We start from the raw sequence: 18,777 nt of genomic DNA, 5'->3' as shown, positions 1-18,777 counted from the left end.
CCTCATTCTCACCACTACTAGTTTTCTGTTTTATGAATGCGTTAAAATGATTACTTTTTTATGTTTGTGGTGCTAGTGCGTGATGTCACTATGGCTTTGATGTGCGCTCCCTTCTGTTGAGAGTCCCTGTTCAAATAGGTTGCTTATTTTAAATTTGTGTTTCTTGCTTTTTAGGTTATAAATGCTGTTGATTTACACTACACACTGTCGTATTACCGGATATATGATTTATACATATCTGCCCTCATTCTTGGGGTTATCATTTCACTTTCTTGATAATGTCCTTTGATAGACAACAGCTTTTTTATTTTGATGAAGTCCAAGTTTTCTTTTTTATTGCTTGGCCTTTGGGTTCCTTTTTTAAAAAAATTCTTTATTGTGAATTGGATGATGGTTTACAGAGCTTATCAGTTTTACATTCAACAATTCGTACACATTGTGTCTCAACTCATCCATTGTAGTGTTCTCAGTGCATCCTACTTCCTCCCTGCCTTTTCTGTTCCTACTCCTCTTTCTTTTTTAACTATCTGAATGCTATCGTTGGGTAGCACTGCCCTTTGGCTCTTAAATCTCTGTTCATTCTAACCTGGGGTGAGCTTAGTGTCAGAGCTGAGGAGTGACTGAGGGCCAACGTCTTGCTTGTTCAGGCATGGAGAGTGACATTGAAAAGTTTCAGAATACGAAAGAAGAGCAAGAAGAAACAGAATAAGCCAGAAAAGTAAACATGTGCATATTCCGATATGTAGATTCTAACGCAACACTGTTAGGTGTTTTTTGCGTTGTAGTTTGGGTGAACATTTACAGACCATGTTAGCTTTCCATTCGACACGTGTGCACATTCTGTTTGTGGCATTGCAGCGGCACTCCTCCCCCATTCTCCCTTGGCTTTCAGGTCCCATTCATCCTCCCTTCCTGGCCCATCTTGCCTTCTGAGCTTTGTTCTTGGGCAGACCCTGCCCTTCTGGTCTCACATGGTTGATTGGATTAAGAAGCACATTTCCTTGGTGTTATTATTCACTTCATAGGCCTGTTTGTTGTTTGGCTGAAAGTTGATCCTAGGGAGTGGGTTCAGTTCCAGGCTTTAAGGGTGTCTAAGGACTACCGTGTTGGGGGTCCCACGAGACGTAGTCACATTAGTAAATATGGCTATTTTTATGTGTTTGAATTCTGTTCCCCTTTTTACTTCCCTTCCGGTGTAAATGTGCTATTGTGGTCCTGATCAGAGCAGGCTATGGGGGTAGCTGGATGCCAGCTAGTCCTTCCCATCTCTAAGTAGTGGAGGCTGTGGTTTGCAGGGGTGGTTTACTCATCCTTCACTCGTATGTGTTCCAGACAAGGGAGACCAATAGTTGCATCACAGATGACTGTTCTCAAGCTTTTAAGACCCCAGTTGTTAATCACTGACATATATTGTCGACTGTGTTAAGCCTGTTGTCTGTAGTTTTAAGTCCACTGCCCAGTGAGCCATTCCTTCAAAGTATTTAGTTATAGCTGAGAAGTATTTATAATTTTGCCCTTACACCTGAATTATAGAGATGACTTTATTTGTAGCACATATGGCTATTTTTATGTGTATAGGTAGAACTAGCCTCTGCCAGACTCCATACACTCTGGGTGCATTTGAAATGTTTTCCAGTTGCTTTCGCACTCACTGTCTGTCTGTAATAGTAAGGGTAAATGGAATAGCATTGCCTGATCGTTCAAGACTTGTTACTCACATTTCATGGTTGATAAATTTTTGTTGGATACCCAAAATTATATACTGATCTGTACACATGAAGTCTCTCTGCATATTTATTGCACACACATATTTATACATACAAATCTTACATCTAACAATATATAGAAAGAGTATGAGTATGACAAACTCATAAGTATAACTCTAACATTGTTTGATTATTGTGATTAAGTAAAAAATAACCTCAGTATAATGCTTTTCTTTTGAGGTGTTTTATAATAATAGATGTTCCTGGGGGGATAACTGCACAAAATGTGTCACCTTTTATAGAAAAAAAAATCGGAGAGAAAGGCAAACTTAGCTAATGTACAGCTCTTTCTTTCTTTTTGTGTGTAAAGAGCCAAGCTAACATCAGACGCAGAGAAGGAATCAGTCATGATGTTTGGACGGAATCTTCGCCAGCTCCTCTTAACAAGTCCAGTCCCGGGGCGCACCTTGATGGGGGTGGACCCTGGTTACAAACACGGTTGCAAATTGGCTATAATTTCTCCAACCAGTAAGTAATCTTTAAAATCTTCCTACAAGAAAGTTGTTTGGTTGATCGCTAAGTCTTACTTAAATTTTTCATAAGGATTTAGAAATAATGCTAATTTTCAAGGATTAGAAAAGGATTTTCTTCTATACAGGACTATGGGAACATGATTCTCAAACTTCATATTTCTTTTATTTGTTCATCAAAGCCCTCAACATATTGCTGTCATTTATTCCAAATTGAAATATTGAGGATTAAATGAACCCAGACTTTAGAACCCTTTAACTCCATTTGTCCCCCATCAACTTCTAGTTTTTGTTGTATTTGAATTTCATATATATTTTAAACATCATCAGACGGTTTCATTGTTTTTTGCAGGCAATATTTTTTCCTTTTTGCCTAAATATTTATTTTCCCTTTTATTAATCTTCATTTCTACTTACCTTTCTTTTCTCTGTTTCTCTGTGCTTCCTCCTGCACAAATGCTGTTACCATGTAGTCCTGTGGATTTTAGACTCAATAGACAAACACATACATTCCTGTAAAAATTTTACTTATTAAAACAAACTCAAGAAAAGACATGCCTGTGTGTGTGCATGAATGCTTGTGTTGGTGCATTGTTCCAACTTGCTCATTTTGGGAGATTTTGTGGGTGTGCTTTGTTATTTCTGTTACAGATGTAGTTCATGTAGTTTTCCTTTCTTGTAGTATCCCTGTTATTTTGATTTTAAAGTTACATCATCATATATGAGTTAGGATTATTCCGGGTGGGAGAGGCCCCCTTTCTTTTTTTTTTTTTTTTAAGTTTCTGAGTCAACATCCATCCTTTTATTATTTTTTTATTTTTTTAAACATTTTATTAGGGGCTCATACAACTGTTATCCCAATCCATACACACATCAATTGTGTAAAGCGTATTTGTACATCATTTCTCAAAACATTTTCTCTCCATTTAAACCCCCTACATTAGGTCCTCATTTTCCCCCTCCCTCCCCGCTCCCCCCTCCCACATGAGCCCTTGATAGTTTATAAATGGGTATTTTGTCATATCTTGCCCTGTCCGACTTCTCCCTTCATCCACTTTTTGGTTGTCTGTCCCCCAGGGAGGAGGTCACACACAGTTCCATGTAATCGGTTCCCTCTTTCCTACCCATTCTCCCTTTACCCTCCCTGTTTTGCCACTCACACCACTGGTCCTATAGGGCTCATCCATCCTGGATTCCCTGTATTTTCAGTTCCTATCTGTACCAGTGTACCTCCTCCCAGTCTTGCAAGATCGAATTCGAGTCATGGTAGTGGGAGCGGGGAGGAAACCTTTAGGAACTAGAGGAAGGTTATATTTCTCATCATTGTTACATCGCACCCTGACTGGCTCATCTCCTCCCCGAGACCCCTCTGCAAGGGGATCTCCAGTGAGGCCCCCTTTCTGAAAGAGTTATTTCCTTGACCATATGATTTAATAAAGGGCCCTGCTGGTGTAGTGGTTGTGAGAATAGCAAGGTCAGCAGTTTGAAACCACTAACTGCTCAAGGATTTGAAATACTTGCTGATGAAGATCAAGGATTGTAAACCTTCAGTATGGATTGCAACTCAGTATGAAAAAAACCCAAATGACAAATGGAACAAAGGTTGAAGTTGTCAAGAATTTCATCTTGCGTGGATCCCCAATCAGTGCTATGAAAGTAGCAGTCAGGACATCAAAGGACACATTGCATTGGGTAAATCTGCTGCACAAGGCGTCTTTGGTGTCGAAAAGTGAGAAGGTTACTTTGAGGACTAAGGTACACCTGACCCAAACTGTGGTGTTTTCAGTGGCCACATACGAAATGTGAAAGCTGGACTTTGAATAAGGAAGAGCAAAGAATTTGTCTTTGAATTACAGTACTGGTGAAGGACACTGAAAGTACCAATGCCTTCCCAAAGAACCACTAGATCTGCCTTGAAGACGTACAGCAGAGTGCTTTTTCGTCTTACGTACAATGCACACGTTATTGGGAGAGATGAGTTCTTGGGAAAGGACATACTGTTGTTACCTACAGAGACAGTGAGAAAGAGAGATCCTCAGGGAGATGGATCGACACAGTGGCTGCAGCAATGGGCCCCCAACACAGACTGGGCAGTCTGTCCTTTGTTGTTCCCAGGGTTGTAATAGATCAAAATGGACTCACTGGCACGTACCAACAGCCACCTCATTGTTTCTTGACATGTCCATCCAGGTCTCATCACTTCTGCAGGTGAGATTGTCATCTCCATAGTCCATCCCAAAGAATTCTGCACCCTTCAATTTACACCACGCCAAAACGTCAGTTTTAGGCTCAATATTATGTACTTTTCCAAGTCTGTTTCAATTTGGGGACAATAAGTGTGAAGAAGCAAGATCAGGGTTGCAGGGTGTATGGAATAAGGTTTCCAAACAATTTTGTGTGGTAGCTCTTTCTACCCTTAAAAGTGCGTTGTCATGATGGAGAAAACTTCTTAGCACAACTTTCCTGGCCTTTTATCATGTAGTTTTCCATGTTCTTAAAACTTGTTCCTTATAAGCCCCAGGGATTTTACTGTGTCCTTCAAGAAAATCTATCATGATGACTCTTCGGAATCCCCTCTGCGCTGACCTCTCTGCCTTGAATCCCCTCAGACTGCGGTTTGATGGACCCGTCTTCTTTTTGAAGGCACCTTAACCAGACTAAGATGTATGCTATTGAACCCACTGATGGCAGAAACGTGCTTAAACCCACTGGGTTTGGAATCAGTCTGTGCATTTAGGAACTAGAACCCGCAGTAGCAATATTTTTTGACTCTCATATTAATGACCCAGACTTTATTTTTCCAAGACAGTTAAACAGTCCCTTTTTCTGTTACAGCTTGTCTAATCAAACCTTTGAGGTCTCCTGTTTTGCCATGTCTTATGAAATAGTTACTCTTTTCATTTTTCTAAGGTCAGATACTTCATACTGATGTCGTCTACTTGCATTCTGGACAAGGCTTCCGAGAGGCAGAGAAAATAAAGCAGCTTTTACTGAATTTCAAGTATGAAAATGACTAACCTTTTGTGTAGCTTTTTGGCTCAGCCAATTAGGGGACCTTTAAAGTCCCTGATTTTCGGGGGAGGGGTGAACAGAAGTGCCTGCCCGAAAGATAAGGCGCCTTGTACATAAGTCTGGGTAAAGTTGTTGGAGCACTCTCAGTTTGGAATGCTGCTCCCTCTGCCGCAGTCACAAACAGAAGTGGTAATGTGAGCAAGCATTTAACTCTTCTGCTAGCTCTTCCTCCCCGCTCCCTACAGTGGGTCTGAGAAATGCATGTGGTATAAATTAGAAGCTTCAGAAATTATTGTTATATTATTGATAACATGTCACGTCATGATCCCTTTTTCATGACTTCGAAGGCACCAGAGTTTACTCCGGATCCAATTCTGGTCCCTTCTAGATGGGCAGAAAGCTAACTGCTGAGTGCATTAGTGACACTAAAGTGTTTCTCTGCTGTCTCCATCAAGTGCAAAGGTTTTCTCTGGGATTCCTTTATGAGATAATGGAGAGGCTGCTTTGATATATGAGAATAAGCACATCTCCTAATAGTATTTGTGTATTATGTACATTTTCTCTTGGTTCATTTCCAAACGTGAGCTCATCTTGTTTCTTTGTCCCTTGAAGTTGCAGCACAGTGGTGATTGGAAATGGAACTGCCTGCCGAGAGACAGAAGCTTACTTTGCTGACCTGATAACGAAGAATTACTTTGCACCCCTGGATGTTGTTTACTGGTAAGGATGCTGGGAATGCCTGCTTTCGTGGGAACTTTTGGATTCTTCCTTCTCAGCTGAGGATCTTGCTTGCTTCCAAGTCACTCCTTGATGTTCAAGCATTTTGCATGATAATGCAAAGTATTTGACTAGAGAAATTTAAGGCAGCAATATCCTGGCACCTCTCCGAGAAGCAGCAGGTTACTGCTTACGTAGCATCATGGGATTTTCCCGACTGTCCATGGGTGAGGGCCTTAGCTAAGTCTTGACTAATAGGTAGGATGATGTACAAGGGTAGTAGCTATGTATTCTCAATGATTTGATACCTGTGAATCCCTGGCCTTCAAACCTGGGAACCAAGGTGACTGTTAAGAACTGAAAGTCGAATGGAATCAAATGCTGCCTTATCTTGCTCGTTTCCACAATTGGTTAATGTTCAGACCATTGTGCTCTTGAGGGGTTTTATTTGTTAGTAATGGGAAAGAATCAGCAGACCTCTCTTAGTTTGTTGTAGTCTGGAAGCTCCACTGAATTTGTTCAGCATTATAGCAGCGCACAAACCTCTATGAACAGACAGTTGGTGGCTGCATATGAGGTGTGTTGGCTTACAATCTAATCTGGCCCTCTCACCTGGAAGGTGAGAATTGTACAGCTGAACCACCACTGGTATAGTTATAATGCAGTCTATCCAAAGGAAAATGCTAGAGAGATTGTTGAGAAAGCTAATAATGTAAGAATATTTAACTGATGAGTAGTTTAGTGGTAGGGAAAAAACAAAACAAAAAATGAGTGCAAGAAGAAGAATCCAAGGGACACTTTAGGTAGGCCAGATAGGAGGGGACAAGCAGTTAGTGTCAGATTTTGTGGGCTAACCGTTGCAACAAGATACGTCAGGAAAGCAAACAAAGAGGAATGAGGTCAAAGTCAGAGACCAACTATCGATACCAAGGGACCGTGGTTCCTGAAAGACCCAGATTGAAAAGTCTGCCCCAGTTTCCTCCCTTCCCCTCTGACTCTTATTCCCATTTGCCTGAGGACTGTTGGGTTTGTGGGTCTGCTCTGGAAATTGCAGGCATGCCCCCAGTCCTTTTGGGGACAGAACACAAGACCAGACGCACTTGACTCAGTTTATGTTGAGCTGCTTCTCTGATTTCATTTGTTCACGTTAATTTGATTTAGCTCTCTTGGTTACATTTGTAGTGATTATAGAGTTTCCATATTATTTAGTAGTTGAGGCATCTTGTCTTTCATGTGAATGTGCTTATTAGCGAGTATCCATTAATTGAACATGTGTCAGTATTGTAGAAGAAAGCGGATGAGCTTTAGAGTTAGACAAATCTCAGGCCGTCTTTGTTTTATTAGCCACTTACTAGCTAGCTAGCCAGGTTGGGAAGACATTCTTAGCGTCCCTGAGTTCGCTGTACTCATCTTTAATTGGAGGAAAGTAATTTTTATAAAGATTTATAGAAAAAGATCTTGTGTAAACAGTAAACACCAAAATTCCATAAATAACTTTAGTGTTGTCTTCATGAATATGAGGAGGCTTCTGAAAGTTCATGGAAAAGTGCAATTAAAATATAATGGAATTTTTCCACAAATGTTTTGAAGCCCCCATCTGTTTATGTTTGTTTATACATGCATATCTATCATATACATTTATTTACACTTATGTAATGTGTAAGTAGTGCAATATTTTGAAAATGTATACCTGATTATTACTTTAATAATAATATGGTTGTCACATGATAAGTTTGTGTAGTACAATTACAGTGTTCTTGGTAAATTTAATAAACATACTGAATGTTCATTTTTCACCTCTGAATTATAGAGATGACAACAGTATTCTCCTCATGAGTATAAAAAAATATTTATGTAAGTCAGGTGGTACTATGAGGTGCTCAGTATTATTAATGGATGTGACTAAGATGATATTTTAATAATTCATTATATGTGTTGTAGTATAAGAAAGTATCTAGACCATAGAGATAAAGCTTGTTCAGGCTCTGCCATCTACCACTGGGACTGGCCACAGGGTTTAAAAACCTGTCTTAGATTTAGCTCCTTTACCTGTGGGACTGTGTATGCTTTTAGCATCACTATGAAGATTTGAAATTGAGTTTGTCAAGTATATTCATATTTCAAGGTCCCTTACAGGGACTGCTTTAGTTGTGAACTAATTGTTTAGATGCTAATTGAGTGCTTGGAGGAGAAAATAGAGTTTATCTCAACTGGACTGACTGTTGGGAACAAATACTTTAAAATTAAATTTCTACTGTCTAAGAAAATATTGTTACTTAAAGATTTCAAGGCTTCTATAAGGCATTATAGGATTTTAATTCAACTTTCAGGTGAAAAAGGGGTATATATTGTAACCAGTCTCTCTCAGCACTGTCCTTCAGCACCCAAGGGTAACTGTATCTGGTGTCACCCTTCTATGGATAATTTTTATGCATACATGAATATTTATTTTTTCTGTAACTCTGCAGTTCCCCCCTCTTTTGATGAGTTAATATGGTAAACTGTAGAAACATATTTCCAATAGTTAAACCATCTTTGCAGTTTTTGATCTTAATCCCTTTTTATCATAATGTATTATTTTTTAATGTGTTGCCAAAATTGGTTTCCTAATATTTTGTTAAATGTTTTGAAGTCCTTAGATAATACAAATGTCTAATCAGAATTCAAAGGAAGTGGTTTAGGAAAATCATCTCTTCGATTTCATTTTACCACTTCAAAATTCTACTGGGAGAAAAATGAAAAATTGCTATTGGGAGTAAGCCAGGTTGTCTTATCTATCATTTTGATGCAAACCTTATTCTAATAGAAATCTTCATGTTTCTCCTATTAGTACATTCTAAGTAGATAATCTGATAATGCCTTTTTATAACCTTACAAGCCTCAGATCCAGAAAAACCTTTCCTTGGCATATCCACTAGCATGTTTTCTTTGCTCTTCCTTCCAACACACTTTTTTGCTTTTTCCAGCCCTTCCAATTGGTCAACACCTGTCATAACTTAGCTCTGAACTCAAACACCCCTGCATGCTGGTCTGCCCATCCAACCTTCTTCTGACTCATTTCCCTCCATAATTTAAAATACTCCTCAAACTCTGATACTTACACTTACTTTAGGAGCTGTAGGAGTCGTGGTGGCATAATGGGTATGCTTTGGGTTGCTAACCACAAGGTATGCAGTTCTAAACCACCGTCCCTCCTTGGGAGAAAGATGCAGCTTCCTATTCCCATAAAGATTTACCGTCTTGGACATCCCAAGGGGGCATTTCTACCCTGTACTACAGAGTTGTTGTGAGTTGGAATCAACTCAGTGGCATTGAGTTTGGAGTTTCGGTTTATGGGAACAGAAATTGAAAACTTCAAATCCTAATTGCCTAAGGAGCAGGAGGTGTGGGGGCTTTAAGATTAAATGGCAGAATGTAACTGTACTAAGATTTAGTTAGTCACATGTCGGTTAACACTGGAGATGTTCGTAAAAAGAACTCTACAGTGTTAGATGGTGTTGCTTGTTTAAAGTATTTGCTAAAATGATTTGTTATTTTCAGTCTTCTAACACATACCAGGGACTAGGTTTTCGAATGTCTGAGTATTTGGTTTCGTCCACGTTATTCACCCATCATTATTTTCTATTTTTTTTCTCTACTTAAAAACTATAGACTATTTTTGGAGCAGTTTTAGCTTGATAGAAAAACTGCACAGACTTCTCGTGGACCCGCTATCCCTTCTGCACACACTTGTTCCTTTTACAGACTTGCATTTCTTGATTTATTCTTCTGTAAATGGAAATCTAGTTTTCTCAGCACTGTTTGTTGAGCCTATCTCTTTCTATTTACTCCTACCTATTGTCAAAAACCAGTGGTCTGTTTTGGCTGTTGTAGCTGTGCAGTAGGATTTGAGATCGAAAAATGAGAAGCTTCCTACTTTCTTTATTTTCTTTAATAGTGCTTTGCTTATCCTAGGCTTCTTTCCTTTCCACTCCATTCCATCTAAAGTTATTGATTAGTTTTTCTGTCTTTTTGAAAAGTGATACTGAGATCTGGATTGGAATTGCATTATATTTGTAGATCACTTGATGGCTATTTATTGGGTTGCTGTGTTAGTCTGGGTAGAGTAGAGAAACAACATTCATAAACACTCATCTTTTATGAGAGAGAGTTTTATATACAGTATAGGGTAATTGTACATTAAGCATCCCAACCCAGTCCAGTTCAAGCCCGACATTAGCCCATATGTCCAACATCAATCTACAAAGTCCTTCTCAGACTCACAAAACACATGCAATGATGCCTAATGCAGAAGGAAAGCCGAATCAGTGAGCGTGTAAGCATCTCAGTGCTGGCAGGTGTCTCCATGTGACTTCTCCGGCACCCAGGGCTGCATCGGGGTAGGTCCATGTGGCTTCTCCTCAGGGATGTCTTGCAGGAAGTGAGCCTTGCCAGCTGAGTCAGAGAACTAGCTAAGGCAGGTGCAACTGGTCCAACCATCAGAGTAAGAGACCAGACAGGTGAGGCTTGCTGAGCCATATATCTCTCTGCCCTTCAATTAATCCCATGTGTGTTTATTGGCCAGGTTGGCACCATAAATCTTAATCATTACGGTTGCTAACCTCAAGGTCAGCAGTTTGAAACCAGCAGCCACTCTGTGGGAGAAAGATGGGGCTTTCTACTCGCGTGAAAAGTTAATAGTTTTGGAAGCTTAGAGGGGTAATTCAACTCTGCCCTATAGGTCAATATGAGTTGGAATTGACTCAATAGTGAATTTGTTTGGGGGCATTTTTGGCTAGTATTGCCATCTTCACAATGTTAAGTCTTCTTATCCATGGGCTTGTTACAGTTTTCCATTTATGTAAGTCTTTTTTTGGTTTCTTTTGGTAGTGTTCTGTAGTTTTCTTTGTACAAGTCTTTTGTTTTTCTGGGTAGGTTTATTCCTATGTATTTCATCGTTTGGTTGGCTATTATAAATGGTATTGTGATCTTGATTTCCTTCTTAATGACCATTTAATTTTTTTAAAGATCATTTTACTGGGGGTTCTTACAGCTCTTATAACAATCCATACATCAATTGTATCACACATATTTGTCCATACATTGCCATCATTATTTTCTATTTGAGTATCAGCTCTTTTTACTCTTCCTCACCTCTTTCCACCCTTGTGACCCCTTGATAAATTATAAATTATTACTTTATATCTTCCCCTGACCACTGTCTCCCTTCCCCCACAGTTCCATTTAACTGTTAAGTTACTGTGCTTATCATTTCTAGAAGCCTATTTCCCTCCCAGATCTGCTTGACCATTCTTACAGATTTTATTGTTGTTGTTTGTTCCTGAGTATATTTTCAAGCCTATCTTCTTTTCCTTCTTAGCCATATTAAACACTGTCATTTTACAACCCGTGTGCTAATTCTAGTATCTAAAATCCAAGTTTACTTTGGCTCTTTCTTGTGACTGCTGACTCTGCTCTGTGGCCCTTTGCTTCCTTTCCTTTTGAGTTAATTTTTCGTGCACAGGCCTTGTGTGCCCGACTGTGGGGAATCATGGGGGCCGGATTGATGGTGAGTTGCATCAAAGAAGATTTTCATGTGCATCTGAAGAGGCTTGAGGAGTCATTGCCATTTGGAGATCACTTAAATTAAGTTCTCAGCATGAATTTCTTTTTTTCTGGCCACCCAGGTAGTGTGAATTTAAGCTGAAAAACCGGGGTTATGGTTCCATATTCTCATCACAGATGCCCACTGGCAAGATTTTTTTAAGATACTCCATTTTCATTGTAATCTCCTGGGGCTAAACTACAATGAGTTTATTTCTGGTTTGCCCTTATTCTCAGTGTTTAACCCTGTGAGATCCCATCTTTATATATTAGGTAAATGGGAATCTCTTGTTAACAATTACCTACGGCTTTATTGCCTGTTCCTCTAGTTCTCTGACACTCTTTGAGGCAATGAAAATAGAAGATAAAGTCTGCTTGCTGCAGCAAATGAATAAAAAGCTGAAAGTCAGATTTAAAAATCAAGGTTTCCTAATTTATTTAGAGTGTTCATTTATTTTTGTCAACTCAAGGATACATTGTAGAAGGTGATACCTGGAGTTTGTCATAAAATGTATTTTGATCAGATCCAAGTAGTCTTCCACTTTAAAGGGAAATAGAGCTCACTACTTGATTTTCTGTTTTAAAAATCTGTGTTCAGATGCCAAGGAACAGACAATAAGGGAAAATTAGGACATGATTCTTTTTAATGGTTACAATTTACACTTTTGAATTGGAAATTATGTGTTTCATTTCGCTTCTTTAGCGTGTGAATGTATGTCATTGAAAGCCTGAATATGACACGTGACTGGAAGTTACTAGAAAAACACCACCATCTTTCGTTGCAATTTTTCAAAAACTTCTTGGAACTCTGTGAAGTTCCCTTATAGACTGTGTTTCTTGGCAGTTTAGCATGCTTTTCCTTTTTGTAACATTCTCCAGTAAGATTTTTTAAGATTCAGAAAAATACAAAGAGGAGGCTTAAGATAATTTATAAACTTATCACTCATAACCACATTAACATTTTCTATATTTTCTACTTTTTAATTACATTTATTTATATGCACAGTTTAATTCACTTAACCAATATTTTTTAATCACACATTTTTAACCAGATGAGCTAAACTCAAGGTGAGAGAAGAAACTATTTTCTCGCCCTGTTCCTCATTCAAAGAGTCCTTGTCGTGTAGTGGTGATGCATTCAGCTGTGATCCTCAGGGTTAGCAGTTCGAAACCACCACTCAATTCTCCTCTGGAGAACGATGGGGCTTCCTGCTCCCGGACACAGTTACAGTCTTGGAAACTCACAAGGTCCTTCGTTTTAAACCCTCACCTGCAGTGTGGGAGAAAGATAAGACTTTCTACTCTCTAAATGAGCGTTACAGTCTTGCAAACTCATAGGGGCCGTCCTCTCTTGCTCTTTGGGGCAACTATGAATCAGAATTGTAACTCATACTTTGGATGGTTCTTTTTAGCCCTTGCTGAAACCGATACAGCTCTCAGTAGCCTTTCCTCTCTCTCTCCTCCTTTATAACAGTTTTGCTATAGTAGTTGTGATATCGTCTTCACCGCAGTGATCAGTAAATTGGATTCCATGTCTGGCCAGCCTGGTTCTGATAACTAGAACATCACCGTAGTAGCCTGCAGGGGGCAGGCTTATTAGCATCTTTGTTCTTTCCCTTCCTGTCTTTCTGCTCTTCCTCTCCAACTCAGTCAGTGCAGCTGCATTTTCAGTGCTCTGCCATTTTCATCCTACAAAACATAGAGGTTAGGTTAAAGTTCCTAATCTAATGTGGGTGGGGGCAGTGACCATTTGGTGATAGGGCTTTCTGCATAGCCCAAACACAATTGCTGACTTTTTTGGGAAGGTATTTTTGAGGATTTTCTTTTTGTTTTCTGAGATTTCCCCCATTGAAAACCTTCGCTCTCCGTTTCTGTGGCCTGGAGGTGAGTCTTTGCAGTTTTCTGCACACTTGCCCCTGGAAGCCCATTTGGCACAGGCAACATTGCTGTCCCTCAAAGAGGAACTGTACTGTCATGAAGCGCTTTGCCTTTTTCCATTCACGTTCTCTCATATGCTTGTTCTCTTACTCATCACTCCTTGCTACCCCTGGGCCTTGGGTTTTGTGAGCTTAGAGAAAGGAAGGTGTTACTTTTCACTTTTTAATGTGTCTTTAGCTCCTTATGCCCTAGGAACCATATGTCAGGCTCACAGAGCAGCCCCTCTCTTGCCCTAGGATGAACGGAGAAAACGCTTTCCTATGAGTTGCTGGGGCAGCAGCAGGAGAAATGACAGAGCATTCCACCAGTATTCCTAAAGAAATAGTCTCGCTCACAGGACACACACCCATTTTATAGGACATGGACGGTGATTATTATGTTGGCAAAACTGCCCATGGAACATCTCCCAGAATGAAAATCTTCCATTGTATGCACTTTCATACCACCAACACAATATCAAGTGCTAGGCTTGAAATCAGTCAACAAGATAGTCTTACTTCTTGGAACACTTATTAAGGTGGGAAACGTAGTAAAAACAGGAGCATGTGAATTTATATATACGATAATAGTTAATGACAAATCCTATATAGAGAATAGAAAGCAAAGCAAGCAGCTAGAGAGTGACAAGAAGTGTTTTAGATTTAGATAGATACTGGTAGTAGAAATATCGTTATCTCTTAGCAGTGGGAATTTTGTATGTGAGACGGATTTTAAGAAAGCTACCTAGGGTGACGTAACGTGTGGTGAATTTAGGTTTTCATGTATTTGTATCATGCAGACTCGTGTCCTTACTTGTCTTCACTGTCCTGACTCAAGAGCTGTCCCGAGCCGTGCTTTTCAAATCCCAAGTGGCAGCTGATTTGTGGGAAATGAAATAGATGCAGTGGCTCCTAACCAGCATTTGTACAAAATTCAATAGAAAAAGTGAAAGGAGAGTACATCTCATATAGTAAGGCTAAGTACTGATCATGAACGTTTGTTTCAGATAGATGTATGTATACTCTGTACTGGATGGTGATTAGAAAGTTTACAATTGCTGTATGAAAACCCTGTTTTGAACCTTTACAAACGCAAAATAAGGAGAGAAGATCATTTTGTAGGAGTCTCTAGTAAAAAGTTGGGAAGTGCAAGAAAATGTAGCCCCAACTGATCCTCTTAAAGGAAGAAAACAGAATCACCGTTTTTATAACACACAGCACAACACGGGATGCATGCATCCTGCTAATGTGCTCTAGCAGTAAAATCACAAGGCAGAATTCTTACCAAATTCTCTGAAAAAGAAGGAAAGTTAAATTAATAGATAGACTTTTCTCAATTACAATTTATCCTGTAAAAGAGCACTTTTCAAACACTTCTAACACATTGTAAAGGCTTTATTATAATTTGTTGCCAGGGTAAAAAAAAAAGCTTCTCAAAAAAAAAAAAAAAATAGCGAACTCACTACTGTAGAGGCGCTGCCAACTCCTAGTGACCCGAACAGAAAGTCTCCTCTTTCTCCAGAAGGATTCTGCTTGGAGATCCACGGGGAGATGCATTTATCGTGGCAGCGTTCTGTAAGAATCCAGCGGAGGCCTTTTAGGTTAGGAAACAAGGAAACAGAGTTACGTGGTGAAAGTGACTGGGTGGTTGAGTGGCTGACTTTCGAGGAAAAGTTTTGCACCTGTCTTAAGTATTTTAGGATATCATTAAAAATTTTTAACAAGAATGCGTATCATTTCCTAGAAAGTTTTGAGTTGCATTACGTAAGCAAGGTTATGTCAGACCAGTGTGGAACAATTTTCATTTTATACTAATTTTTCCTAATTTTGTGGCATCTACTTATGCCTAATATCTATTTTGTCTCATAGATGTAAGTATATTAAATTTCATATAGAAGTATCAATCATGCTCTGAATACAGCACAGTGACTTCCGGTGGCTTACCACCAGAAAAATATTGGGACCACAAAGTAAATCCATTTCTGTGTACTGGGCATTTTCTCTCAAGTGCTGATTTTGTACCTTAGGCACAGCCACCAGTTGTCTGCCCAGTGGAGGATTGTCTGTTGCTGTGATGCTTAACAGGTTACAGTGCAGCTTCTAGAGTAAGTAGGAAGAAAGGCCTGGTGATCTTCGGAAAAGTAGATCCAAATCAGAGCACTCTCTTCTTGTGCATGGAGGGACACACAGTGAAAACAACAATGCAGCAGCAGCTGACAACAACAGCAAGATATACGTGAAAAAAGTGTAAATAACCAGAGGCTTTGTGTAAGAGGATAGTAGTGATCTGTTGAAAATAGTATAGGGAGTATAGAGCTCAAGGCCTGCATGTCTCCATTGTTGCTTAGTATACAGTTTTCACCAACCATGCCATCTTCACAAAGTATTTTGGTAAGCATGCTATACTACTTCAGTTTAGCTTTACACCAACATGTAAGAATACAGAGTAGCAGGCTTTAAAAAATACCTTTAGGGGAGGGAACATTTGGCTAAAAATCTCTGTAATGTGTGCATTATTTATGTAAAAAATAGGGAACCTGCTTCCCACCAAGTATGGCATCAAGGCTTTTAACGATGAAGACAAAAGTGAGTGAGAAAAGGGATGCCTCTGCTTGTGGGTGATACTGTAATAGTAATCCATGGTCTGTAGTTAAACTCTCTCCATTCCTCTTTTGCTTTGTGAGAAAGAACGAATGTTTGGGTAAAAAAGTTAGAATAAGCAGTGGCAGAAAGAAACTGGCCTGTAACTTGAATAAGGTAAATAAGGTGATTGGAAGAGAACTTGGTCATCTCTCCATTTGTATTTTGACCTAGGTGACACACTTTCTGGAGTAATGAGCACACATATCTTTTTGTTGTTGTCGTTTTTGACCTTTTTTGTGAATTGCATGAAAAAGTAGAGTGATCATCACTTTTGCATTCAATAATGTATATGTACTTGTTCCACCTCACTGCCATCCTCGTGGTGAGCCACCACTTCCCCACTTCCTCCCTGAGCTGCCTGTTTCCACTTTTCCTCCTCTAACCTTTCTGAACTTGTCCTTGGCTGAATGCTGAACTTCGGATCTCAAACGGTTGGATATTCTGATATATGCTTGCCTCACTAGTGTAATCGTTCCCCTTGGAGATTTACCTACCTGTTGTTTGGCTGAAAATTGAGCCACAGGAGTGAGTTCAGTGCCAGCCCTGAAGGGTGATGAAGGGCCATAACCTACAGCTGTGGTTCTCAACCTTCCTCATGTGGTGGGGACCCCAACCGCAGAATGCTTTTCGTTGCTACTTCGTCACTGTCATTTTGCTATTGTGATGCATCGTCATGTAAATATCTGATATGCAGGATGTATTTTCATTGTTACAAATTGAACATAATATATAATTATATATTGTGAAATATTTATTTCTAATGACAAATAAATGAAATTTTGTCTTGTAGCATGGTGTAGCGTGGGCAACAGTCTTCATGTGGGCGGAAATGCCTGGAGATGGATAGAGGAGCAGTGTCTCGGTTCCTAAGACCATCAGAAATATGTGTTTTCCGATGGTCTTAGGCGGCCCCTGTGAAAGTCATTGGACCCTCAAAGGGTTGAGAACCGCTGATTTAGAGGGTTCCACCAATCTGTATATGACCAGTAAACTTGGAATCCAGTGACACTCATATATGTATAAGAAAGACCGTTATAACAAGAAGTAGTTGCGTATGTACTTATGTATAAACTGAGTTTTTCAGCACATTTTTAATGCCTTTTCTTTGGTAAAATTAGGTGCCTAGGCTTATATTTGGGTCGAGCATATACAGTACCATATATATTAAGAAAACGTCCCAGCCTGGTCCAACTTAAGTCTGTAAGTCCAATATTAATCTATAAGTCGTTCATCGGACTCAGAGCCACATGCGATGGTGGAGAATGCAGGAAGATCACAGGCTGGTGGGTGCAGAGTCATGGATCCAGGGTGGATGGCAATGTGGCAGGGCTCCAGCGGCTCTCAGGGTTAATGGCAGAGTCCCAGCACGCAGGAGGGTGGTGAGCGGAGCAGTTCTCAGTATCTCATACTCTTACACTATCAAGGAGTCATCAGACTGCGACTTGGATGGCAGATTTGACTCTACTCCTAGCCAGGAGTGTCTAGTTAACATCCAATTATCTCACACTACACCACTGCACTACTAAGGGTCCTTAAGAAAGGTCAGGGAGACCTCAGAGATGATCCGAGAGCGGAAAGACTCAGCCTTGTCAGATTGGGAAACTGTGCCTGCGTTCCAGATTAGTGGGAAGAGACTTTAGAGTGACGATCGATGGACCAGTTACTAGGATTGCTTATGGTTCAGCATCTTCAATTTCAGGGAACATCTTGGCCTCAGTAAGCTTTTGACTTGATGGGTGGCAGTAGCAAGCACTGTGTGAAGTTCATTCCAAGACTGCGAAAGTCAGGAGGTAATGGTGACTGTGGTTTGGGATCACAGAATGGTCCTGTTGATAGGTTTTCTTGAAGAACCCAGGAGGAGGCTTCTTAGGGAGAGGCTTTAAGACAATTGGAAGCTGCTTTTGTGAGAGAAAGGCCAGGAAAGCACTGAGAATGTTTTCATCATAAGTCGCTCATTCTTTGAGGGTGGCGAGGGCTGTCCTAGGAGAACTTCTGTAGGAAGCCTCACCCCACCCACAATACAGGCCGGAATCCCCCCTTGCAAGACTGCTCTTTGGTCCCCATATTCAAATAATACCGAAAAGAAACAATTTGCATCCCTTTCAAAACTATTTGACATTGTATAAGTTGAAGAGTGTGTTCTTTTGGGGAAGGGTGAAGAGATGAAAATATCTCTTTCTGACCTAGATGGAGAGCATGTGGGTAAGTAATAGCAATACTTTTGTTATTTTATTTTAAAACAACAAGAAGAAAAAGAAAAGGCAGTTTTCCAGAATAGACAAAAATGTCGACTCCAAATGTGCATTTGGAGTTCATTCTATCAAGTCAGACTATTAATCAAGCTTTCTATTTAGAGGTTCTGAAAAGATTGCTTAACAGTGTGTGACCCAAAAAGGTCTGATTTGTGGCAGATGGGACTGGTTTTGCCATCACGACAGTGCATCTGCACACACAGGCATCTCAGTGTGCCAGTTTTGGGCCCAAAACAGCATGCCTCCCTTGCACCTTACTCACCTGACCTTGCTCCGTGCAACTTCTTTTTGTTTCTGCGAATGGAGAGGAACATTAAAGGACAGTGATATGACGAAGTAGAAGAGGCGAAGAAAAAAAGGAGGGAGGTGCTGTCAGCCATCTAAACAGCTAAGTTTGAAAAATGTTTCCAAGAATGGA

General features: G+C 39.9%; 1 protein-coding gene across 2 annotated transcripts in view; it reads left to right on the top strand.

Annotated features, from left to right (window-relative positions):
* Positions 1–18,777, top strand: part of SRBD1 (S1 RNA binding domain 1) — a 251,041-nt gene that overhangs the window by 65,508 nt on the left and 166,756 nt on the right. For both annotated transcript variants that reach the window (XM_004699761.2, XM_045285760.1), the window contains exons 11-13: positions 2,077–2,234; positions 5,147–5,237; positions 5,861–5,968. In XM_004699761.2, the coding sequence (XP_004699818.1) occupies positions 2,077–2,234; positions 5,147–5,237; positions 5,861–5,968 (357 nt within the window). The remainder of the gene's footprint in view (positions 1–2,076; positions 2,235–5,146; positions 5,238–5,860; positions 5,969–18,777) is intronic.

This window comes from Echinops telfairi, unplaced genomic scaffold (genome assembly GCF_000313985.2).
Source record: "Echinops telfairi isolate 266 unplaced genomic scaffold, ASM31398v2 ScPeMD7_7475;HRSCAF=8513, whole genome shotgun sequence".
Classification (NCBI taxonomy): domain Eukaryota; kingdom Metazoa; phylum Chordata; class Mammalia; order Afrosoricida; family Tenrecidae; genus Echinops; species Echinops telfairi.
Note: the sequence above shows the minus strand (reverse complement) of the source record. Positions and strands in the feature narration are given on the sequence as shown.